At 35.3% G+C, this 26862-nt stretch overlaps 1 protein-coding gene across 9 annotated transcripts in view; it reads left to right on the top strand.

The window, feature by feature from the left end:
• cald1a (caldesmon 1a) overlaps positions 1-26862 on the top strand; it is a 125643-nt gene that overhangs the window by 63734 nt on the left and 35047 nt on the right. For 7 of the 9 annotated variants that reach the window (XR_001477381.2, XR_011190083.1, XM_015338960.2 and 4 more), the window contains exons 3-4: positions 1996-2083; positions 4445-4545. Coding sequence is in view for 7 of the 9 variants with exons in the window: in XM_015338960.2 (XP_015194446.2) it covers positions 4475-4545 (71 nt within the window). In the remaining 2 variants the exon portion in view is untranslated. Of the gene's footprint in view, positions 1-1739; positions 2084-4444; positions 4546-26862 lie in introns of those variants that run through there. The other 2 variants (XM_015338956.2, XM_015338958.2) reach the window with 2 other exon arrangements.

The raw sequence follows: 26862 nt of genomic DNA, 5'->3' as shown, positions 1-26862 counted from the left end.
TTCTATTATATGTACTGTACATATACAGTAAACATTTCTATTGCAAAGCTGATATCAGGTGCAATGAACCTGATGAGGTTTGGTGATAAGAATGCACAGTGTGCAGAATGCAGACTGGGGATATGTTAAAGTGTTTGTATGTAGTTAGGAGACAATTGTTTTCATTAACCGGATGGAATACATACAGTGCAGTCTATAAGTATTTGGACAGTGACACAATTTTTTGCTGTACTTCACCACATTGGATTTGAAATAAAACAATGACTATGAGGTTAAAGTGCAGAATGTCAGCTTTAATTTGAGGGTATTTACTTCTGTATTGGTAGAACCATATAGGGATCACAATTTCATACATGGACCCTCCCCCCCCCATTTGAATGGACCAAAAGTAATTGAACACTAACATAATCTTACATAAAATGGTGCAGGTTAATCTTCGTCTCATCTGTCCATAAGGCTTTGTCCCAGAACTCTAGAGGCTTTTTTACGTATTTCTTAGCAAACTTTAACCTGGCCTTTTGTGGCCTTTCTTATCAGTGGCTTGAATCTTGTGGTGAACCCTCTGAGATTACGCTGGTGTATTCTTCTCTTTATGGTAGTCTTTGACACATCTATGCCTAGGTCCTGGAGAGTGTTCCTGATCTGTTCAACAGTCAAAAAGGGGTTTTTCTTCACAATTGAAACTATTCTTTGGTCATCTACTACTGTGGTGTTCCATGGTCTACCAGGTCGTTTGCTTTTGCTAAGCTCACCAGTGTGTTCTTGCTTCTTAATGTCCCAAACAGTTCATTTTGACACATCTAATGTTTTGGCTATGTCTCTGATTGATTTATTCATAATTTTCAGCCTCATGATGGCCCACTTTAATGGCATTATCACTTCTTAATGCCTCATGTTGAGAGATAACAACAGCAGATTAAATGTATGCAAATGTCACATCTAGAATCAATTCAACCTTTTGTTAGCTCTCTTGTGCATGAAGTAAAGATGCAACAACACACAGTTGGTCAAGAAACAACTGAGCATCCAACTGTCAAATTACTTTTTGTCCCCCAAAAATGGGAGGACTATGTATAAAAAGGGCTGTGATTCCTATATGGTTCACCCAATACAGACGTACTGTATATAAGTAACTCTAGAAATGTATTATTGCACTTAATACTACTGTACATTAAAACATTGTTGGAGGCAATAGGTGTAAATGCTGTAATAATGTGTTATTTTGTTATATTTTGTAAAAGATCATTTGGAATTGGTAAATGCATTTGTCTTAATAATGTAGGTGTAAAAAACACTACACTAATGAGTAATTATTGTAGACATTTGTAATATAATATATATATATAATATTTGAAAGATTTTTAATGTGCTTGATAAACATAATTTTTAATGTAAAAATTACTGTCAAACCAGACATAATATGTGTTGAAAAATATACATTTATATGTTGATAGCTGGTAGTTCTAATTATTTCGTTAAGAGCTCAGTATAGTTGCAAGTCTGCTGTTGATGATTAATTCAGTATCAATACCACATATTTGTTTCAACTGGCATTTGCAACTCTAAAACTATTATTTACCAAACACACCTATCAAAAGGTGATGTTATGAATACAGGATTATGATACGGTATATTGCTAGTAGATTAGAACACGCCGCCCTGTTTACTTATTTCCTGTTTCGGCACTGCCTCAGAGATGGTCCTATCTGTGAGCTGCAAAAGAACGTGCTGAGTAGTTTAGGCCAGGATGCCAGAGGAAGTTGAGGCCTCCAGCACTAAGCAGGAAGCAATCTAAGAGCTGGCCTTAAATGCCAGATTCCAGGCAGAGTTTAGCTAACCAGTGACAGCTCTGTAAACAAAGCAGGAACAAAAAGAGCAAGAGAGGGAGTGAGGGAGAGAGAGAGAGACAACTAGAAGGAGAGGAGAGAGGCAGGCTTTCCCTTTTCTGGTAGTCCTCTCTGGTGAAGGACTGAGCAGGAATTCTTTGTGCTGCAGCACTTGTGGGATATAAACCAGACTGAGGAGGCGGTGGGGGGTGAAAAGAAGAGAAACAGTCGATGTACTAAGCACCGCAAAAGGAAAGGTAAGGCAGGGGATTTTTTCCAGAAAGATTGCTCACAGAAAGTTGCTTTATGATGTTAGACTCAGTATCTCTTGGGTGGTCTGTTTCAGTCTCATATATCCATTGCTTTTTTTTAGTATGTGTGTGTATGTTTCTCTCATGTCTGTGGTGTTATTAACCACGTTTTTCTTAAGCTGTATTTTTTTAGTCTACTTAGTTTTCAAGCCATGTACATATGTTAAACTTTTTTTCGACTGTTACAAGCTTGTAGTCAATTGAATTATATATGTTTGAGAGGAAAAAAGACTGTTTTTGCAAAGAACAAAGCTTTTCAAAATCAAGATTATGGTAGGGTGTATGGATCTTAGAATTTCTAAGGAGACATTGATATGTTCTTGTTGTAACATGGAAATCATTGCAGTGAGGGTAGCTTTTTTGTGGAAGTCTAGGAGAAATTTGCTTTGGAAAAGAAAATGAAATTCCTTTTCATGCTTCAATAATATAAGAAAAAAATATAATGATGTCTCATTTGTGGCTGCAATTTCCTCTAAATTGCATATTTTGGATCTGCAGTGCCAGAATGCTTCAGAGGTTTTGCATACATGTTAGTGAACTAACCAGTATGCACAGAAGAAATAATATCTGTATGTCTACTTTGGAGAGCTTATGTTCAATCGATCATATAGCCAATTAAGTTTGTGAGGTAGTAGTAACTTTAATTCTTTAACAAATAGTTAATGTGGGTAACTTAATCATAGATATTAATGAAGTATTGCTGGACAAACTGCAGAGCCCTTCCCTTAATACCAGACACTATACACGTTTTAGTTTCACAGGTTTATGAGCACTGCAGATCTAACATTAATATATATACAGTATATACTGTAAAAAGCAAAAAGGCAATTGACACATTGAAACAAAAGCAAAAGAATTAGCAGTGTTTCCTCTTTGAGTTTCTAAAGTTAGAGAGTCATGAAATCAAAATCTTTTTAGCTGTAGCCTGGTCTAGGTTTTACCTAGTTACATATCCTTAAAGCAGTGGATTAGATATGTTAATTACAGATTATGTGCACTCAAGTCAGGTTAATGTCACAGGCACCTGTAGTTAAAACTGAATGCTTCATTGAGAAAAAAAAGAAATTTATTATGAGAAATATTTGACACCCTGGATTATTAGTTCAAGGCACTGTACATTTTTCATGCAGGAAATAATTGTCAATGTTTTTTCACATCAGTGTTTATTCTTGAAGATAGATCTCCCATGTCTGGCTTTCTAATTTGGTTTCTTTTAGAGTTCACAGTGAAGATGTCAGTACCCCTCCTTTCGTCTTTCTAATAAGGTCATTCCATAGACCAGGACATCTCTACTCATGGCTATGTCAATCTGCTCCATTGCTGTTCTTTAATGTATCCAGCTCGATTAATGCTATACTAATCTTTTTAATTATCAATAAAATAATTAAGGAGATGGTTATAGCAAAATTGTGTAAGAGACCAGATTGGAAAGGTACCCCTTCCACAGACTTATAGCTGTACCTCTTATGTATACCAGCACAGATACGTATATACCTTCCTGCCTTGATTTATATGACACATTTTATACAGCCCTAGCATATATGTGATATGAAGGTGAAGATTAGGAGAGATGTTAATGTGAAATGCAGATTATGTCCTTACAGAGACAAAACTTTAATGAAGACATGATCTTCAAAAAGAGGATTCAGTGTAGGTAGGCATACACAACAGCAGTGTACTTAAACTGAGTGGTTTCTTTTGTAAAGCTTACTTTACCAAGGTAGCCTTGAGATTCCAGATCATCAGTGTGGCATTTGACAACTCATAAACAATTCTTTGTTGAGTGCATGTTATTTTTTAAATATCTGGACCTTGGAGCTACAAATTCCATTACTAAACAAAATGAAAAACAGAACAGGGTAAACAATGGAAGCCACAGTAAACTACTTCAGCCATGGAAAGTGTTCTGTGATGTTGCTACTGTAGCATAAGGTTATTCTAACTAATGAAATTCTGTCTATCATAATTTTTTCTGTTACATTTTGAAGACAAGCATGATGCACTGCATCATGGTAGACTTTCAGGTTCAATTGTAATCTAGTAATCAGTTTCCAGAATTCAAAAACATTCAACTGAATTTTTTTCATTAAAAAGAATACAGTTAACCTTGTTAAGCAAGCCATTAACACGTTCAGGTTCAAGTAGAAGTTTGTGATTGTATACATTTAAAGAAAATCTTTACTATTGATTACACTCCCAAACGTGATGATGTTATAAGTAAGTTTGTTACAGCATTCATGTTAATAAGGTCAGAACACTGCACATCGTGAAAATATTACAGAACTGAATAAATACCTTTTGTTGCAGATCTGATCTTGAGACCTATCTTTACCCATTATGGATGACTTTGAGCGCCGCAGAGAACTCAGGAGGCAGAAGCGTGAAGAAATGCGTCTTGAGGCAGAAAGGTAAGGCTTAGGCCCAGGTGCCTCAGACACAATCCAAATACCAGAAGTCTTGCTGACTACAGAGGTGTTATTCATTCAGTTCAGTTTTCTGAAACCAGGTGGAACAAGGATAAGCCACAGGAATGTACTGGTACCAGCATACAATGCCTTGTACTTTTCAAACCTAAAATAAGGACATTACAACAGACCTTTTATGGAAAAAGAGATTTAACCTTGAGTTTTAAGAAAAACTGTTTAGTAAACTGTTTTTTAGTCATTGACCTTTCCCTCTCATTCCATGCTTAATAGATGAATTTAGCTCATTATGAAGGACCTATTTTTTAAGCCCTAATAGAGAAGTCTGATGTCACTTCTGAGTTGCAGAAATAACATTCATATCTTTAAAAAGCCATTAAATAGTGGGCATTTTAATTTTTTTTTCCAGAGCAGAACAGTGGAATAAAAAATAGCTTGTGCTTAATGATATTGCATTGTTGTTTTAATATTGTACTGTGATTAAGTCTTTTCCATAAAAGCTAAAGTTTTCTTTTCATTTTAAGTATTTGTAACCCACACATCTTCTTCAACACTGGAAGCACTTACTTGCAAAAGAAACATGTTTCACACCTGAGGAAGGCTCTTATAAAACAGAAAATGATAAAGAGAGAGCCCAAAAGATAGTGTCACACCGGACCAAAAAGCATTGACTTATCTTCTTTCACTGAAACAGCAATAAAGCCAACTGAACAGCATCAGAGAGCAATACCAATTAATAATTATTTAAATCACTATAATATGTGGATGGTACTTTAGTGAATACATGGTTTCTGACCTAATTTAAGATACGACCTTATGGTCATAGAGTAATTCCACACGTGAGTAATTTAATGTAGAAAAGTCCTGGGAATAGAAAATAAAATCATTTAAAAACTTCTGCTGGCATTTGTGGACTCATTGTTTTAGAAAATCAGTGCTCAAGAAGATAAGAAGGATGATGAATAAAAAGAGACAATCTGGCCCATTGTTCTTTTTAGTAGACACCAGAATATAATCCAGTTGTGTTTAGATGGATCGAGGATAATTAAAACCATGATTACACTGTGTTTGTGACTCCACAATCTCCGTTATAAAGAAGTGCTACAATATGTCTCTACTTTCTTTTTCACTTTTTAAATGGGCCCAGTTTTCCTTGCCTTGTTTGAAGTAGTAAGGCCTGAGCTTTTGGATTTTCTTTAGATTTTTTAAAACTGCAGTAAATCTCTGTTGTCTTATTTTCTCTTGCCTAAAAAGGCTCAATTCCCTTAACCTGCCTTTATATGTCCTTGGTCCAGAGGTTATTTGTACTAATTCTTGAAATTCTGGACCAATGTTTTTCATCATGATGCTTGTTCTCCCCCTGATTAGTTTTTATTTTTGGGTTATGATGGTTTAGTGTTGGAATGTTGTTGTCTGGCCAAAAGACCTTCCCATTAAACTTCTTTATCTCAGAAAATACACTGTAATCTATAGTCTTAAACCATATATTTTCTTCAGATGCAATACGATAAGGGTCTCACTTGAGAAGCTATTCTGTATGTCCTTGAAGGGAACTTAAACTGGTAATAGTAACAACAAGTTTGTGTAAAGTAAGAACTATGTCTCCCAGACTTAAAGAATTAATCAAAAGCAGACTTGGCATAAAGCTTCACTAATCAATTAATAAAACAAACGAGTATGGATAGAGGTCCTACATCACACATTCTTAAACTGAACATCTTAGGGATGGTAGTGTTGCTTAGAGCTGTAAACTATATTTTCATTTTTATTACTTTTTAAAAATTGAGTATGGAACTGATTAAAAAGATGTGGTGAAATGTGAATCAAATTTCTTGTAATAAGCATCTTGCTAAGAGTCTTGGCCAGGGAAGTGGGATCTTGGCAATCTTTAACATGACCGCCTGACAGCTTTGGCAGTTCCCATTTTACAAAACTGCCTTTTCCCAATAGTTATAGAAGGCATACCTGATAAACCCATTCAGAAAAGCTGCTTTTGTATTTTTTATATAATTAATAATAATAATTGCTTACACTTATATAGCGCTTTACAGGTAATGGGGACTCCCCTCCACCACCACCAATGTGCAGCATTCACCTGGATGATGCGACGGCAGCCATAGTGCGCCAGAACGCTCACCACACATCAGCTATCAGTGGGGAGGAGAACAGAGTAATGTAGCCAATTCATAGATGGGGATTATTAGGAGGCCATGATTGGTGAGGGCCAATGGTTACACCCCTACTCTTTTCGAGAAGCACTCTGGGATTTTTAAGGACCACAGAGAGTCAGGACCTCGGTTTTACGTCTCATCCGAAGGACGGTGCCTGTTTACAGTATAGTGTCCCCGTCACTAAACTGGGGCATTAGGACCCACATGGACTGCAGGGTGAGCGCCCCCTGCTGGCTCCACTAACACCTCTTCCAGCAGCAACCTTAGTTTTTCCCAGGAGGTCTCCCATCCAGGTACTGACCAGGCTCACACCTGCTTAGCTTCAGTGGGTTACCAGTTGTGAGTTGCTGGGTGATATGGCTGCTGGCGCATTAATATATTAGATTATATTAGATTAATATATCTTACAGTTAAAATACTTTTAATTTAAAGGTAACAATGCTAATATAATACTTAGTAATATGATTCACTATTTGCTGAAAAGGGAGAAATATCTATTAAGAGATTAATACATGTTCAAAATTGATAACCAATGAAGAAACTACTCCCACTGATTTTAAAAAATGTGTGTATTTGAGTTGTCTGAACCAAATAGATCTTATAAGGGTTTTTCCATATTAGTTCAAGATGCTGCACATTTGATCTCAGATTATGCAATCACAGAACAACAATAACAAAATATAAATAATTATTCTACCACAATTAAATTTAAGTCTAGCTTAAAGTGTGCCAAAGTATTGGTAAATGTGTTAAATAAGCTGATGTTTTAATGATAAGCACAATGTTTCTAAACTAAATAGTTGTCAACATACCTTTAGTGTTTTTTTTTATTTTTGAGTCTGTTTACTGCAAGAAAGTTTTATTTGTAATTAAATATGACAAGCCTATTTCTTGCCAAGAGAAGAATACCCCAGCTTTTCTAAAACATGAGGCAGTACACAGACAAGAAGAAAATCTCTCACAGCAAACAGATGTCACTAAATACAGTGCAGTTGCCTTAAAATTATTCATTTGGTAGGTTTTACAGAAACTGGTGAAGTCATTCTTCTTTCATTGTTATTTTTAAAGCTGTGTAATGAAAATTCCTTTTGTTTTGAATCAAAGATGCCTAAAACAGAATTTTAAAAACCTTTAACACAACATGATTTGTAATATTCCCGTAATTATTTTGAAAATGTGTTATCATAATGTCTGAGATTAAAGAAACATCTGCTTCTGTATATCAGATGTTTTCCTTGCTTTCGGAACCTACAGTATGAAGCCAAGATCTGTTTCGTTTTTATGTTCTCTTATATGGTAGCCCGTTATAATAATTATTGTTAATACAGTGTGATGCCACATAAAAGACTGTTTTCCTATATGACAGAGGCTATAAAATTCCTAAGCTCTTCTGAATTAGAATCTTTGCAGCGGGGTCATGCCATTGTTTCCTACATGTAAGGATTTCACTTTATCCTATATGTACGAACAGCAGTCTGCTTCCTTATATGGATTGACAAGCAGATCTGGCTGACCATGAGAGGATAAAAAAGATATACTGTGATGTAGTGAAGGAGCCTTGAAACACTTAAGCAACTGCAAAGATTTGGATAAGCTGTAGATGCAAATTGCTCGAAAAGTGTCATGTGTTCTATCAGCTGTTAAAAAGAGAATGGTTTTGGCTGTTCTGAGAAACCTCACCCTGGGGTTGTTTGTTCAAACTTTACTACATTATTATAAGACCCAGAAATGATTTAAATTCATATCTGCTGTGTTGACAGTTTAGTTGTATATTTTAAAGCAGCAGTGTGGAGCTTCCTAATTAACTCCCAAAATAGCCAGTCTTACCTTAAACAAATAAAAAACATAGCCAGAGATACAGTACAGTATGCAGTATAATAGTGTAGATGCGTATCTTGTTATTTTGAGTTATAAAAACTTATAAGTAATAAGTAAACTGGAGTTTAGAAGCTGCCAGGGACCATATTTAATTAATTTGAATGTTATGTAATATTTTTTTAATAATTTGTGTTTCCCTCATATTCATTTAGTTCTGTTTTGGCATCTATTTGCTTTTAAAAATATCAAAGTGAGTTATAAAGACCTTCATCTAGTTACACGTTCTATGAAAATAGAGTTTACATAGTTCAGAAGGAACTAAAACCATAAAGTACCTGTAGATGAAGGTGAGACCAAAGTGTGAGACCATCCATATAATCAGTATTTTGTTTGTTTTTCTCAGCACTGAGCACTTCAACTCTAAAATACCCTTCCACCATCCACACATTTTCAATTGGGGTGGACAAGATAATGGAAATGCCAAACTAAAAATGACTCATATTTTGAAGTAACTAAATCACAATTTAAAAGGATTCTTCACCTTTCATATTTGTTTACAAGCTAATTGCCAGTATGTTTACCAGTATACAATCAACATGTTAGTATGTGAGTTTCTAAAGCAACATGAGAGATCTAACTAAAAAAAGAGATCAAATAGTACCTGAATTGCAGGTGCGTCAGTCACATAAATGAAAAAATTGAAGCTCAGAAACAGGGATAGACAGACATTTAACAGGATAGTTGATAAAAAACCATGAAGAGCCTCAAAAAGTACCATAAAACTGAAGTTACAGTACACCTCTGGCACAATCTCAACAAAAACTGTACATTGTGAGCTTCACAAATGTGATATTTGTGGTAGGGCTGCCATTCTGAAATTACTTATAACCAAGGCCAGTGCACAGTAATGCATTACCTGGTGTAATGGAAACAAAACCAGAATTTCTAAGCAGTGGAAGAAAGTAATGTGTCTGATGTGCCATCTTTCTCTCTTTTTCCTACATCTGGATGGATTTATGTTTGGAGATAGCGCAAGGAAGCCTTCAAACTCCACACTGCCTGTTCTCAACTGTTAAATATAGTGGTGGATCTATTATGTTATAGGCGGCAGTCTCATGGAAGTCATTGGGTCTGATTATTAATTTGCATGGTAGAATTATGGCCAAGGAATATGAAACCATTTTAGGTAACCAGGTGCACACTATGGTGTAAACATTGTTTCTTCAAGACATTCCCATATTCCAAGATGATAACATACCTACACACACTGCTAAATGGATTCAACAGTAGTTTCATGAACACCAGGATGAAAAACACCTTCCATGGTATCCACCATCACTATATCTAAACTTCATTGAACCTTTAAGGACAATCTGGAATGAAGAGTGTGGAGGAGGTTTCCATCTCATTCTTCTCTCAAAGAACTGGAGGATTCCCATGTTGAAGAATGGTCCAATATCCCACTAGAAACATTTCAAAATCTGTACAGCAGTATTCCAAGAACAATTTAAGTTGTTCTGAAGGCAAAGGGCAGCCCAACCCCTTCTTAGCTAATAAGGATCCATATATTTATCATACAGTATGTTCATCTATTGGTGTATTCATAAATTAAAGCAATTCATTAACTTGGTTTTTCCATGATTTTGTCGAACCTCTTGTATTACCAGTTTTCTCATCAGATATTGAAATTATATCAAGTGTTCTTCACCCTTGTGGATATTCAGATTATGTATATAGTCTGCACAACATAAAGTAAAGGAGGGCACTAATGTAAAAGAAAGATTTATTCCAGATGAAATTAATGTTTTTAATATAATTAAATTGGGATGAAGACAACTGTTTCACCTTAGTTCATTCAGTCGTTCAAAATTTTCACTAACAATGTTCTAATAGCGTTAAAGCAGTTTTATACTATACTTACTGTAATCCACTGTTAGACCAATAAGAAAAATATCATTTAAACTTATTCTTTAGTTTTAAGAAGTTACTGACATTTAAAATGAGTCTTTAAACCAGGATAAACACTGTGGTAATTTGCATTGCTTAACTTATTTACCCCATAAGTCCTTAACAAGCATATTGGGACAGGGCACACGGAACAAGTTTGCTGTTTTCTGTTAATTAAGAATAAGAAAACAAATTGGGAATACATATTCCCCAAAATAATCAGAGGCATTAAATTGAAACCACAATGGAGAATAATTTTTATATTTCTGTTTTAGGGTATAAAGGAAACATAATTAGTGATATATTTTCTTTAGTTAACGTTTTGTTTTTCACTTTAATAAAGGTAATGGACAATGTCAGATTTAAATTCTATTCTAGTAAGTAAATAGTAAGCTGCAATACATACAGGAAGCTTGGAATCAACTGCACAGGGTACAAGTCTAGTACAGCTACAGTATAGTGAAAGTGTACTGTTCTCTAGAGTTGTGTAGTACTACTACACAAGGGATATTAAGTAAAGAATTGTACATATCAATTATTTAGCTCCATCTCAGCAGAGACCTCATTAGTTTTCTCAGACTTAATCCAGGTGGGTGCTGCACATTGGTGGTGATGGAGAGGAGTCCCCATTACCTGTTTGAGTGGAGTGGACAGAAAAGTGTGTAAGTGTAAGCAATTATTATTATTAATCTATTCACTACAAAGTTGAACTCAAATGTAACTGCTAAAATTACAGTGAGAACTTATACAAATGGACACTTTCCACTAGAGTGCTTAAAGCCTATGGCCATATCTGCATACGGAAATATTAATAAAAGATGAACAGGACTAGCATGCCTCCATTGAATAGTGTAAATTGGTGAGAAAATGCCATTAAAACATTCTACGCCTTTCTTAGCTATGATTAGCTGATTATAAAAGTAGAGAATGAAACTCAGAGCACACTAGAAAATTCTGTTCTATACTTGGATTTTATTTCTGAGAGAGCACTCTGTTAGGCAGCTCTATCACCCTGCAGCTCTCAACTGGTTACTTGGATGAGAGACCTCCTGGGAAGCTATGGTTGCTCCTGGAAGAGGTGTTAGTGGGACCAGTGGGGGGCGCTCACCCTGCGGTCTATGTGGGTCCTAAAGCCCCTGTATATTTCGGATGAGACTTAAACAGAGGTCCTGACTCTGAGTGGTCATTAAAGATCCCTGGGCATTTCTCAATAATAGGGAGTTATCCCGGTGTCCAGGACAAGTTTCCCCCCTCAGCCTTTACCGTGGCCTCTTAATTGTCCACAAGTACGATTGGCTTGCCCTTGCCCTGCGATGGACTGGCACCATGTCCAGAGTGTACCCTGCCTTGCGCTTGTTGATTGCAGGCTCCAGCTTCCTGCAACTGTATTATTTTTCTTCCTACCCAGGGTATTGAGATATATCTTCTTTTGCAAATAGTTAAGCTCAGTCAGATTGTAATTTAAAAAAAAAAACATCTCTACAGTGTTTGAGAATGGTCAGATTTGCATTGTGTTCTTCCGGAGTCTGATTTGGATATGTGTCTCAGCACCTTGTTTAAATCTGATTCAATGAATCATGCTGTTCTTGAGGTATTTGATGTAGGAGACAATTTTACACGAATATTTTATATACCACATCTACGTTTTCAAGATGAAGCTCACCAGTCCAGGGATAGTGTAAAACAAAACTGCTTATTGTTCTATCAGTTAAACATAATATTCATGAGGACTAACTTTTGGACCTTACTGCATACTGTACATTTTTACGTTTTTAAATAGAAAGTGTTAATAACTTACAGTATGTTTCTCATTCGAACTTTTATAAGAAAAATATTATTCAGATAGTTGCGGTTACACAGTCTTACATCTTCCAGTAACATATGCGCTAGGTCCCTGTATCTCAATGACCCCTTCTTTAAAGCTGCTGAAGACTTTAAAATAATTCTTACATCACACAAACTACACATTTTCTCATATGGTTCCAGATTTACGAAAGAATCGTGGGATGCAGTATACAGTATCAGCAAAAGTACAGTTATTTAGTACAATTAGCAACTGAAAATTGTAATTATCTTGATGAGGCCTGGTTTACAGACTTAATGACCTTTATTAGTGGAGATTTCCTTTGCATAAAAATCACAAATGCTTTTTAAGTGATCAAATAATAAAAAGTACATTTATCAGTTCTTTTTCGGCTGTACAGCATTTGTTCTGTGGCCTTAATTTTAAGTAAATGTTAGGTTATTTTTGTATTAAAGGTTGTCTGAGAGATTTTCCACCCACAGTATCTTGGGAGGAATACAGTAACAACTCAAAGGTAATTACAGTAGCTGTCTATGTCCGTTGGCTCTCCCAAGTAACAGTTCTGTGGTGTATGGCAAGGTTGCTTTCCGTAAATGGGTTTTCTTTCTTGCTGCTTTTCCTCCATAGTGTGTTCTGCATGCCTGTTTTTGTTTTTTCCTTACATTATATTTTACTTTGGTACCGTAATTAGTATTTTTATTGTGAAAAAAAACAAACTACAGTATAAGGAATTCTAAGAGAAGAAAAGCAGCGATAAGCAGTGCAGCAGTGTACTTTGTAAATAGTCTCTGTAAATGACGAGGTTTTCCCACAGTGTCAGTGTCCCAGAGTTGGCTTTCCTGACATATTCTGTCTCCAGGCTTTCTCAGATTTAAAAAAAGAGAAGAATATAAAACTAAATTTAAATGGTGGATGCTGCACATTGGTGGTGGTGGCGGGGAGTCCCCATTACCTGTAAAGCGCTTTGAGTTGAGTGTCCAGAAAAGCGCTATATAAGTGTAAGCAATTATTATTATTATTATTATTATTATTATTATTATTATTATTATTATTATACATAAAATAAAAATAAATGTGATGATATTTGATTGAAGCTATTTATTGAACTGAAGTTATTCAAATTATGTCCCATGTGAGAAATGGTGGATGCTGCACATTGGTGGTGGTGGAGGGGAGTCCTCATTACCTGTAAAGCGCTTTGAGTTGAGTGTCCAGAAAAGCGCTATATAAGTGTAAGCAATTATTATTATTATTATTATTATTATTATACATAAAATAAAAATAAATGTGATGATATTTGATTGAAGCTATTTATTGAACTGAAGTTATTCAAATTATGTCCCATGTGAGACACACAAATGTTGATTATTTTTATTTACTGTATGTACTGTCTTACTATCATCTTTCAAACTACTAGCTTTATTTATTTTATTTTTTTTGAAGGGTGTGGCAATTCTATTCAGTTGTCCATGACTTCTAACACTCTGAAACACACATGAAACATCTTTTTACACACTTCTATGCATTTTATTCTTTCAGCTTTTGCTTTGCTCAGTGACTAATACTGAGTTACTGCCCAATAATCCAGTCACATATTGTTGAGGGAATGCATTTTCAGGATTAGTCTTATTTTTCTTTTCAACAAGCCTTTAAATAACTTTTTGAAAAGAGCTGACTTTTGCCATGCTCTGTCCATGTTTTCTCTGTGGCCCATATTTTCTCACACTCCAGTCTGCCCTTTGTGACGTTTGGTTTTCCTGGGTCTGAGGAGTGCGTTTATGTTTGTGGCTGTGTTAGGAAAATTCTTTAAACACACTGGAATGCTTTAGCTGATGTTCCTATTTCAGAAAAAAAGATTCTGATGGAATATTCTGCTTAACAGCTGAGAATCAATAAAGACTTATGTGTATGTAAATGGACTTCTGAGATTGGGAATGAAAAGTAGCCTAGAAGAAGGATACTGGGTTCATCATTGTAATTAATTCCAGTACTCCATCTGACTTTTTTCCAAAGTACTTAAAAATAACACAAAAAATGTGAATGAAAGGAATGAAAAAATTCAGTGCATTTTAGGTTTTGGTAGATTCATCTTGTAGTTGCTACAGTATTTGCAAATTTCAGCAACATCGTTTTTTAAGGTGTTAAGTACTATAGTAATAAAGGTGGTTATTAAAGTATATAAAAAGCGAGGTGAAACTCACACAGTGAATACGCACACCAACACAAAGACTAAAAATCCATTAGTATTCACTCAAAAGCAGTTTTTATTTTTATTTTTGAATGAATCATTTTATTTGGCCTTTATTTGGTTTTGTATCTGGGAGAAGGGCAATCTCAGAAAATTACTCCTTAACCTGACATAATACATTGCGGTTGATGTTTACTTAATAAAACTGAGTGACATTTTAATGTACAGTAGCTGATATTATCTTTACTGTTTCAATGTAATACTGAAGAGATGCCATAATTGTTTTTTGAATGTATGATACTTTGGACATTTTGGATTAGGTATTATTTTATATATCATTTTTCATTTTGAGAATACTTGTGAAGCATCCTGTTTCAGTGCTTCATTTTCTTTTCTTTTAAAGAACACCACTGCATAGGCTGTGTCACATTGCATGGGATTTTATGACTGAGAGACTATATCTGACCTGTAACCTCCCACGTGTTCTATGCAAACCTGAAGACAGACAGGTTTTTATGTTGTATACATTACATTATTTTGAGTATGCAAGTATTACATCAAATATGGAATACAAGTATCTGAGATTTCTTTTGGAAGAGCTTCCTACACATTGTATTTTAGCTGTGATGGGCAGTTGCACTTTCCTTTAGCACTTCTGTGAATCATACAAGAAGAACAAGTAATAGGTTTATTCCATGCTGAAAAAAAGAAGAAAGAAAACACAACGTTTCGGCCGTGGAGCCTTCTTCAGGTACAAGGCTCCACGGCCGAAACGTTGTGTTTTCTTTCTTCTTTTTTTCAGCATGGAATAAACCTATTACTTGTTCCTTTGCAGCCTACGCATGCTGATGCAGCTACCCACCTGAACTCATACAAGAAGAAGTCAGGCAGAGCAGGGGAAAAATATCGATCCACAATAAATGGACCACTTTAAGCATTTTCTTTGCTTCATTACACCTGGCATGATATTTCAAGCTCACTCACAAAGACTGTGGGAGCAGGCAGTTCCTGTTAAATTTGCTGCTTTTGACAGCAGCTCTAAACTAGCGTGGGAATATTAAGTTTGGCATAGCTTACACTTGGCCTTTTATCAGAGTGATGTGCAGAAGTGGTGGGATGTTGAAGGGGTTTGTCCTTTTGAGCTTTTTCATTGTTGAGATTTTTAAGTTAAAATCCCAAGGGAAAAGATTATTTTTGCACATATTTTGTATAATCAGTAGTTGAAGTGATTTAATTATCTTTCGTTGAATTTGTAATGTTCATTTATTTTCCTAGACATAATTATTTTATGATGCTGTCATTCCTTTTTCCAGTAAATACTTAAAGTTTACAACATTCACAACAGGACATTAAGTGAATGAACTTTCTAATTTTATATTTGAGCTTGTCTTTAATCACTCATGCAGTAAATGCTGTGACTTTTTTTTACTCAAAGTCACAGCATTTACTCATTTAACCCTCATATTAAAAAGCTAAGGTGGGATAAATTGATTAATTGGTTTTAAGAATATTATTGCCTTTGTATGGAAGTCCCTGACCTCGTACCGTGGTATGAAGTACCAATGCACATGAACCCCAAAGGGTGCCTATACCCTGTTTTCTCTAATCTAAATAAAGCCAACAGTATAAATAGTGACGAATTATGAAAGCAGGGCTGAGGCAGGACCAACCCTGATGTAAAAACCTTCCATTGAGCTGGTCCATAACCTGCTTTTTCCTCATACATTTCCTCTATAAACCTAACCTTAAATGATAGGAGATGTGTGCTTTGCCCTTTTAACTTTTCCAAAGCTACAGTAAGTTTGCTTTACCCTGTTAAGTTATATGAGAGTCAAATTGCATCTCCCTTCATCCCTATGGGAAATTCTAGTCTTTTCCCTGCTCTAAAAACATTTCTAAAACTAGTATGACTTCACAATTAGATGCTTAGACCACCTTCCCCTGTGCCTGTTCCCTATTTATAGTGAGAAAATGATCGAATGCAGCTGATCTTATTCTCACTGTCTTGTGCAAAAGCTTGTGCTTTTTCTTTCTCTTCCTAGTCTCTTAGCCACACCAACACAGATGGGACAGACAAACTGTTGCTACTGTATGTTAGATTTTAATTAAATACTGAAAATATGGATTGTCTAAATATCAAGTCTCGCCATAGGACCTAGCAAATCAACAAATCAAATAATTGATACACATGGCTGTAAATGAGAATAGTTTAGATATACTGTACTCCATGCATACAGATAAGGTTTTAAAGACCAGTAAAAATGTAAAGGTAAAGTATGCACTAAAAGATGCATAACAAAGCACTGTCTGTACACATGCAAAAGTGGAGTAAAAGTCCCTTACTTTTAGTTTTCTCTCCCAAGTACTTCAAGCAGTTTGAATAATCTTGTACACCAAGCACTTGTACACAGTGTGTATTTCTTTTGTGTTCTTTCATTTACCCATTCGTTATTTCTTTATTAAAGTGTCACATTTCTTTCCTGAAATTATGTGTTGGTATCTAAGGTGAAACCCTCTGTTTAATTAATTTAGTTTTTATTTTACATCATACCAAATTTATACAAGTTTCTCATTTTTTTAATAGTTGTACAGTGCCATTTGCTACTATATTAAATTAGATTATGAGGATGGAATCCAGAACTTGTTCAAATATTTTGGGTCACCACTTTTTGACTGCTTTATTTAAATCCTTGCTAGCCAACATAAATATTTTGCCAGCGATTACCAGAAAAATCGCACTTGTTTGAAGGAGCTTCTTAGATTGTAGAATATATTACATTCCAAATAAATGTATTATGCAGATGATAAAATGAGGTTCTTTCTCATTCTTTCTTGGTCTTAGAAACATTGGAATTTGTCTCAGTTTGAGGCCTTTAGGCTAGGAAAATGAGAGAGGGCCCCCAGCACAGAATTAATCATGAACGGTATTTGACTGACATGAATTTTAACAGGCTTTTTTAAAAAAAATAATAATATGAATTGTAACTTTAAGATTAATACATACAGTAGTGTTTTGGGTTTACAAGGCTACATGGAATTATATTTAAAAGCTTTAAGACTACATTCTTTATGGCACAATATATTTGCCAAAACTTGCTAGTGTGTTGCTACACAAATGTATTGCACAGCATAATATAAATGGGTAAATATGTCTACATATGGTAACATTTCAAAATCTGAAGAGAAAAGCGTACAAAAAACATTCACAGGAAAATTGATTTACGCTGTTAATGGCTGAAGCTAATGCTAGTTGATTACAACTACTAATAATGTTCAAGTAAAGGCATACCATGGCTTTCCATTGAAGAATCTATCATTCCACAACACCATTTCAGAAAGTAAATATGAGTGTGGCATTTCTCCAGGAGGCCTATCTGTGCACATTTGATCACTTCCTTATATACAGACAGTGGGTAGGGAAGCTCTTTCTTTCATGCCAGGGCTATGGCAGTTGCAATTGCAGTGCATAGCAATTTACCATTTATGGTTTTGGAGTTTAATGCAGACAGGAATAGATGTTATATTATTGTTACAGATAAACTATTTAATACTCCTGTGTCTTTGGCAAGTGTTTAAGCTCCCAAACATAAGCCTTTGTATCACTTTTTACATTCCTTCCTTACCTAAATTCTCATCATTTACTGTTGCCTGGGGACATTAACAGTTGCTTGAATCCTGCATTATGACACCCATCTTCTTAAACTGCTTCATTTTCAAAAGCAGCTTGTGTAGCCATGTGTTCTTTCCTCTTAGACTTTGTGATTTCTGACCCTTGAAGTTTCCTGTTTCCTATAGGCAGACAATGCTCCCTTTCTCCCTATTCATCTTACTTATTCACATATTAATGACTTTTCCTTAGATGGTAAACTTCTTTCCTCAGTTTGTTTTTGTACTTGTCAAGATATAATGATATCAGGTCATGCCCTTTTAACATCAGAACTTCATTTTCATAATCAGAGTAGACCCATCCCTGGCATCACAGCTCCCTACTATTGCAAGAAGTACATGTCAAATGTAATTTTTATGCCAATGGGCCTACCTGCGTGAACAAATAATTTATTTTTCTGCTCAAAAGAATTAATGGCATAAGGAAAGATTAACAGACTAAACAGACATAATTCTCTGATAAGATCAGCATTATGAAATGTATAGAGAGTGTCATAAAATACAAATTAAATCAAGGTATCACTCAACAGATAGAAATGCGGCTAATTCAATCCTGTCATATTCTGGTGTAGGTACTAGATTTGGTGAAAATACCAGCAAACTTTTAGCCAACAAGCTATGCCAGCCCAATGTCGTAGTCAGATTGTAACGTCCCAGGTGCAAACCCATGATCATAGACATCATCCTGTTGTCAGGCAAATGCGTTTACCTCTTGAGCCACAGCCCCACACCTCTTGCCAGTCTTCAGTGTTGTACCTTAGTAGATGCCTCTTTCCACATTTAGTTGAACACACTGGCCTTTGCATAATTACTGTCTAACTGTCAGATCAAACCCTCACTGACAAATTGGTCAGAGATATACTAACTAGAGAAAGTAAGACATACTTTGAGTGGCACCAGTGATAAATATCCAATTTCCTCTCTTAATGACCTCATGTTTCTGTCACTTTCCCAATATTTACTTTACGGTTTCACTGTTCCCTGGCATTTCCCCTCCCTTGTTTTCTCTTCTTTCCTCTTGGTCTTTCTTCTATTGTGTCTCTGTCCTCTGTAAGACATATAGAAGTAGTTGTTTTCATTATGACAGGCATTCAGGAACAATGAGGCATGGAAATGTATGTAGAAAGTTCTAGATGCCTCAGCTGTAGTTTTATTTAAAAATGATAAAAAAGGAAAATAATATTTCTGCTTAACTTCAAATTGTTGCTAGTTCTTGTATCTGTGAAACATAATGAACAGCTCTTTCTAGTTTTGGGAAAACACTTAAAAGTTGTTGTTGAAAGCTTTCAATATTAAGCACTGTCCCTACTGAAACTGGAATTCACATAGTCTGGGTGTTTATTTTACCGAGCTAACACTAACATCAAGCATATATACTATACATATCCTGTCAGAGACATTTCATGGAAACCAGTTTCTAGGAACATTAGTTTTCCCTATCCTGACCTCATTGTGACCTAATCCGTATTCATGTGTAATAAATTAAGTTTCTCATGCTGTGAAATTCTTGAAGTTTTTCTTGCAGTAAAAAAAAAAGCTTAGTTTGAGCTCTAAACTCAAATGTTTATTACACAATGTGAAGTGTGAACAATATTACAACAGCATGTTATACAAATTTAGGTGGTAATGAGAGCAATACTGAATATAAAATCCACAAATGTAAAATCAGTTAATGAGGATGTTCATACTATAAATTTAAAAAAAGAATGGGTTTCTCCATCACAGTCATCAAAGTGTTGAACATCAAAGTGTTGAATGAACCTTAAATATGTTTTCACCTAGTGATTCTAAGAACATTTTAAATTATTGTTGTTATAGTGCAAAGAGGCACGTTTTTCCATTTCTTGCGAATTTTGTGCTATATTCAGCTTCTGAGTTGTGATTAGCCGCCTGTGGTATGAGTTTAAATTCAAAGTGCTCTGACTGCGTGGCACTCTCTAGAAATGTAAACCCAGAATCATGCATATTAATAGTGCTTAAAAATTACGTTTAAAATGTAAGGATAATGTTCTTGACTTTTTAGAAGTTACTCATACTGAAACAATGAGTTATTAGTAAAGGTAAACAGCAAAACAAAACCCATCCATCCATTTTCTTACCACTTCAGTTCAGGGTTTCAGGGGAGCCAGAGCCTATATCAGTATCCCCAACAGGCATAAAGCAGGATACACCCTGGATAGGACACCAGAATCCCAGAATCAGGTTAAACTACCAGTATGTTTTGGACTGTGGGAGGAAACCAGGACACCTGGAGGGATCCCACATGTACATGGAGAGAACATACACTCCATGCAGATAGGACCCCAGGTCCAGAACTGAACCTAGGGTCCAGTGCTGTAAGGCAGCAGGGCTGTTCAATGCACCACCATGCCGCACAATCAAATATATGCATACTGTATATTTACAAATATATATACTGTACATACTGTGTAAACCAAATTCAGTCATACTTTATATACTGTAAGTGTGTGAGTTAATTTCCATATCCAAGCCACATCTGCTCATCAAAGCCAGAGCTTAACCAGTTTTTGGGTGGATTAGAGCACGTGGTCCACCTCCTGGGCAGGATTCCAGTTGATCATAGAGATTACCTCCATCAGTTTAGGTCCCCATTCATACTGCTGGGAGGACCTCATTTAAGGTCTACAGCAGACACTTGAACCCACATCCCATCAGTTATGAGACCATAGACATACCATCTACGTTACACTGTCTCCTGTGTATCTATTAGGATTACATTATTATATTTAAAATAAAACATGAAAAATAGAAAAGGTGATATCATGCACATAATTACAACATTGCAGGCTCTTTGGTTTTTGAAATGATGGTAAATACTGATGACTTGCTGCTACATGCCCAATTCACTTAAAGTGTAAGTGAAAATAGTGACTATTTATTTCTCAGCACAATAGATCCAACAGTACTGAACTTTTACAGTTGAGAGCAACAGTGATTGAATCCTCTCCAGAATGTTGTATGATTCTACATTTTAACATTGCTTCTATACCTTTAGTGTCAGATGCAATTGCAGCACACCAGTGGCTTAAGTTATCTGTCGGCAGTTTAGGGTAGTAACAGTATGCAATGAATATTGGTGATTCTTGAAGTAATGGATCAGTATCTAACAAAACTGTTTAAAAAATGTTGGGAAGTGACAATAACAGAGGCTGTGCAAATGAACTGAAATACATAACACATATTTTAAATATGTGACATTTTGAGAATGTGAATGAAGATTATGCACGGACGTTCTGACATACAGTATCCTAATACACTTTGAATGGTCAGTCAATTAAATTCTTTATTGAAATCTTAATTCTCCGTTAAGCAAAGCTTCAACTACTTATAAAGACACATCCTCTATTCATACTTGTGCACATAAAGATTACATTTTACATTTCTTGGTTTAATCAAAGTTCCTCACTTATGTGACAGTCAAAATAGATCATCAGTTCTAGGAAGTAATTTGTATTCCTTTACAGTTTCATTTACACGCATTCTATTTTATTCAGTTCTATTTTCAGTATCTGATACTTTACATTACTTGAATTTTACTTGAAATTTGTTCTGAAGCACATTTTCCTGGCAAGTCCACGTATACCTCAGTATGGAGAAAACTGGTGATCTAGGGGATATCGGGGAGGCATGTTGCCAGTTGAGTGGGTGAAGGTAGCTTTGGCAGATACAAGCTGTGGTTTGGAAGCTACGTGTCTCCTGATGCAGCTCAACTTTAACAAAGTTTGCACAGCACAGAAGAAAAAAAGAGTATTCCCAATGTTGCATCATCAACATACAGATTTTGAAAACATAAGTGGACTACTGTGTTTAATTATATCAGCATTCTCACTGTTCAAGGTTCCTGGAAGGCTTGTTATTTTTCTTGCTGCAACTTCTCATTATAAATAGGATTGTGGCCAGTACTCTGACTAATGTTTTCATTTTTTATTAATTCAAATTGTATTTCTTCTTGTTGATAGTTTAAAAAAATTCCAGTGTCTTCACTGTCTACTACATCACAATATATTGTTTTATATGTGTTCTAAGATAATGACCATTATTATTCTTAGTATTCGTACATTTATCTCACTTGTGCAGCAAACTGGAGGTCAACTACGACAGATTTATTTTAAATGAATTACACTGTTCAAGACTGATTTTTGTTTTTACTTAGGTGGGTTTGTCAAAATGCATTCCTCTTATTGCATCAGGCCTGATTAAGATGTCTAGAGCTCACAAAACTGTCAGGCTTTCAAACTCTAAGTTATTCTTTATGAAACCTACAGACCTTACATCAGAACATCTGCAAACTAAACAGAGGTATCAAAGTGTCTTACAGTCTTCTCCAATAAGAAACACTGTTATCTGTAGGTTAGTGACGCTTTGTGGCATCTCACCATGATTCTGTTCCCTTTTTATTCCTTGTTAAGTTGCATAAATGCTTAAAGTGATATTATTCTCATGGGTTACTTAATTGTGATTCATTTTGTACTGTGAGGTAAATTGTGTTATGCAATCAACATCTTTAAGCTATTGAGATGGATTTAGGCTAATTCAGAAGCAGAGCAGAAACTACTGAAGGCTTAGATATATGGAGGTTTCTGGCATAATCACTGGCATATTCTGTATGTGCATTTACCAAAACAAATCCCGACCTGGGGTGGAGCCCCAAGTGAAGTGTAAGATTTTTGTCCTGCTCAGAAGTGGTATATTTCATTAGAATCACTGAAGTGTGAAGTGTTTTCTACACCTTATAAGGTGTTTCCTTATCATTTGGGGGAAGAAAAAATCAAAATAAATAAAACAATGAATCCATACAGAACAACAAGTTTATTTGTAAGGTTTACATCTACATCATATTGTCCCCCACTGTTATAGAGCCCAGTATTGTGTGGAGGCTTATTTTTGTGAAAACTGAGGAATATGCTCTCTAATTAGCCAATTTATTTTCTTTAAGTATGCTATGACAAGTATATATTCTTCAGCCGTTCTGTTCATTTATTTATGATATGCTGTACTTCCATCTGTCTCTAATTTATTCGGATTTTACTCACACATATGTATATTGTTCTGCCTTGAAATTGTAATTTGTTTTAAACTGCAGCAAGCTGATAGCATTATAATACTATTAAATCAAAATGTATTGTAAAAAACAAATGGAAATAATTTCATTAGAGAAACAAGTAATTTCAGTTCAAAAGCATTGCACTTATATAGCAAAACATAAACATTCAGATCTCACAGACTTATAACTTCACTGCATTTACTGTAAATATTCTGTATACTGTACACTGTGTATAAATGTAAAAAGCATGAATAGGGACAAGTTGTTAATACCTTATTAAAGACTACCTTGTTTCTTTGCCACATAATTCTTAAAAAATATATGTCCAAGCATATCAATATTTATCATATGCTCAAGTTCACAAACACCCTTTCTTCAGTTTATTACTTTATGGTTTTATCGAAGTGTATAAATATGTTTGATTTACTTGAGTTACTACTTCACTTTAAATTCTTTAGGTGACAAACTATTGTGTTCTTTGGACCCAGACTGTGTTGTTGGTATGTGATGCATAATGTGCTTCACAGAGCTATGTTAATAAGTGCAGCTGCTGAGAAGGTTTGATTATGCCAAATGGAAGCATTTGGCATAATCATGCATTTCCCTGATTGACAATAGTTCTAAATCAAAAGCAAATTCTTGGGTGAAACTTTTTCCTCGGCAGTGTGTCTCAGGATTAGCTTTGGAACAGACATACTCTTTGATTACTTAAAGACATTAATAATGATGAACAATTTGTAAAACAAGCACTGGCAAAGGTGGTTCAGGAGCAGTTTTCTTGGTACAGCTGACTCGCAGCTTGTGCGCTGTCACCTTACATGGTAGCAGCTTTATGCAGTCATCTTCAGATAATAAAAATAATACAGAAAAAATGCTTTATTCTCTGAAACTTTCATCATGCATGCCTACAAGAGCTAGTTTGTCAGCCTATACAGTCAACATATTTACTTTCATTTTCTATTTTTATGTCTTCAGTTACCGTAAGAGGATAGTAGCTGGGTTTTATTAAGGTTATATGATAAAATCTGACTCTTTGTGAATCTTGCTTTACATGCTACTCCAAAACACCTGCATACATTACAAGAGGACTGTAATTACAGTTTTTCTTGTCAAGCTTTTCTCAATAAAAATGTTGTACCTTTAAAAATATATGGACTAGTTTACATAAATATTGGTAGCATTTTGTCCTACACTTGAACTCGATAACGCTCATGAAATATTTTATACATTATCAATACATTATGTTATTAGTATAGGCCAAAGAGAAAATATTTAAAATAAGAGGTTTTCAAATGGGGGTACACATATCCTGCCAAAATTTGAGCTGTTGTAGGTATCCAGTAGTGATGTTTTTGAATGTGCAATAATTGTTAATAATAATTTTGAATATCATATATAATTGTTAATATTGTATGTCATAGGGTGGCATGGTGGTGCAGTAGCTAGCATTGCTTCCTCACAGCACTGGTGCCCTGGGTTCAGTTCTGAACATGGGAATTTGTATGTTTTCTCAATGTTTGTGTGCATTTTCTCTGGGTGTTCTGGTTTCCTTTCACAGAACAGACATACAGGTTGACTGGCTTTTGGGAACATTTGCCCTGGTGTGAATGTGTTTTTGTTAATGTGTACTCTGCGATGTCCCATCCAAGATTTATCCTACCTTGCGCCCACTTCTTTCTGGGATGGGCACTGGCTCCTTGATAAAGAGGTTAGAAAATGGATGGATTATGTATCACCTGTACAGTATATGTCCTTGCATATTGCAACATAATGCAACAGATCAAAGTTTATCTTCTAAACCTTTTAAAATTAGGATTTATCGGTACACAATTCTGATTCCAATTTAAAAGGTTACCATTGAATCAAACCTATACAACATAGAAGCAACTTTGTAACATTTTTCCTTCCATCTGTTATTGGAAAGCTGATTATTCTTAGTATTGTGGCAACATGCAGCCTATGTTAAAAGCATGGGGTGCAAAGTGGGACTATGCCCTGGAACGTTAATCTGAGGGTCCACATACAGATAACTCATAGACATCAATTAATACAGTCAGCGTTGATTCATAACATTTATTTCATATCCTGGCCTGGCCAATTTTCAATTGTATTCCAGATACTTAAAGGGCTGAACACTGAAGGTTTAATAGTTCTTTATTGAGTGATACAGTGTTTGTGCAGCAGTTGAGAGAAGGGTTAGAGGTATTTTTAGCAATTAAAGTGTCTCTAGAGACATCCCCACACAGAACCTGGGAGGTTTAAAAGTGTTTTATCAAGAGTAATATGATTTTGTGTGCAACTAAACTGAAGGCAGTAGATTGCAACAAATTAACTAGCTTGAGGAAAAAAGTGATTAGTTGAATCAAATGTTTTACAGTCCTGAAATGGAAATCCTGCATTCTTAGAAGGCTAGACATAAAGTTCTGAATAAAGAAAGTTTTTTCTACATAAAAATGTAAACTTTATAATGAGCATGATGTGCATCCAAGCAAACTTCTAACTTTGCATTTAAAACAAGCAGAACAATTCACTTCCATGTATATGAGTAAGGGCTCAATGAAATAGAAGGTTCCATACCCAAAACAACTGAATGATGTAGTACAGCAGTATTACTCACTGTTGTATGCAAAGTTAGATGTCAAAATTATAATTTCTTGAGCAGCTTAGAATTATAATATTTATCCTCTCAACAAGCTAGTGAACTAGATGCACCTCTTACACTTCAGGAGCTGGAAGGCTCAATCAATGAATAAGACTGGCTGCCAACAGAACTTTTAATTGAGACATAGACACAAAATGGCCCTGTTATATTACAATATATCAATCACTCAATGGAGACAAAGAACTAGACTTGCATTGATCATTCTTCGTTTGAGAAAATGTAAGAACTGTATGAAGTGCTGTAGTTTCCGTCCAATATCCCTTTTAAATTCTGACGTAAAGATTTATGTGGAATATTTGGCTCTGTATCTTGTTTTCTGTATTTCTTCTCTAATTCCCCATGATCAGACAGTTTTCATCAAAGAAGGACTTGCATCTAACAATCAGCCTTGCCTGCTTCACATCATAGAAATACTGCAGCTTATCGATTATCTCCTAGTGCAGGTGTGAAGAGAATGCTTTTTATAGATTGGAGTGGGAGTATTTATACTTTTAGTACTCACTTTCTCATGATTTTCATGATGTACGAGTCACCCGCTGCTTCTGTCTTAACAGTCCCAGTCTGTTAGGATAAGCACTTACATGTACCTATTGAAATTCAGGACCCTGAACATTATATCTCTATTCTCTAAAATGATATTCTGTTTTATTTTGCCAATGTTCTTAGTCCTCCTTCTAATGTAGTAAAACTCTTTCGGTTTTTTAGTTCTTTTTCAGAAATTAGCTGGGCCTTTCTGCCATGAATTTCTGTGCCTTTGAAATAACTAGTTATACACACATCTTTTTCTAGTAGTAGTTTACCACTACTGTAATCTTTGGATACATTAAATAAGATTTATAACACATTGCTGAAGATTAGAAAGGGAATCTTTGACAGCATGGTGCCCAAAGTGGTAGCCACTTTTGAATAGATGGAGACCATTTTCAATCACTCTGCACAGTAGAATATCAGTGATTAAACTTAATGTTTTACCAAGGTGTT

Source organism: Lepisosteus oculatus, chromosome 7 (genome assembly GCF_040954835.1).
Source record: "Lepisosteus oculatus isolate fLepOcu1 chromosome 7, fLepOcu1.hap2, whole genome shotgun sequence".
Classification (NCBI taxonomy): domain Eukaryota; kingdom Metazoa; phylum Chordata; class Actinopteri; order Semionotiformes; family Lepisosteidae; genus Lepisosteus; species Lepisosteus oculatus.
Note: the sequence above shows the minus strand (reverse complement) of the source record. Positions and strands in the feature narration are given on the sequence as shown.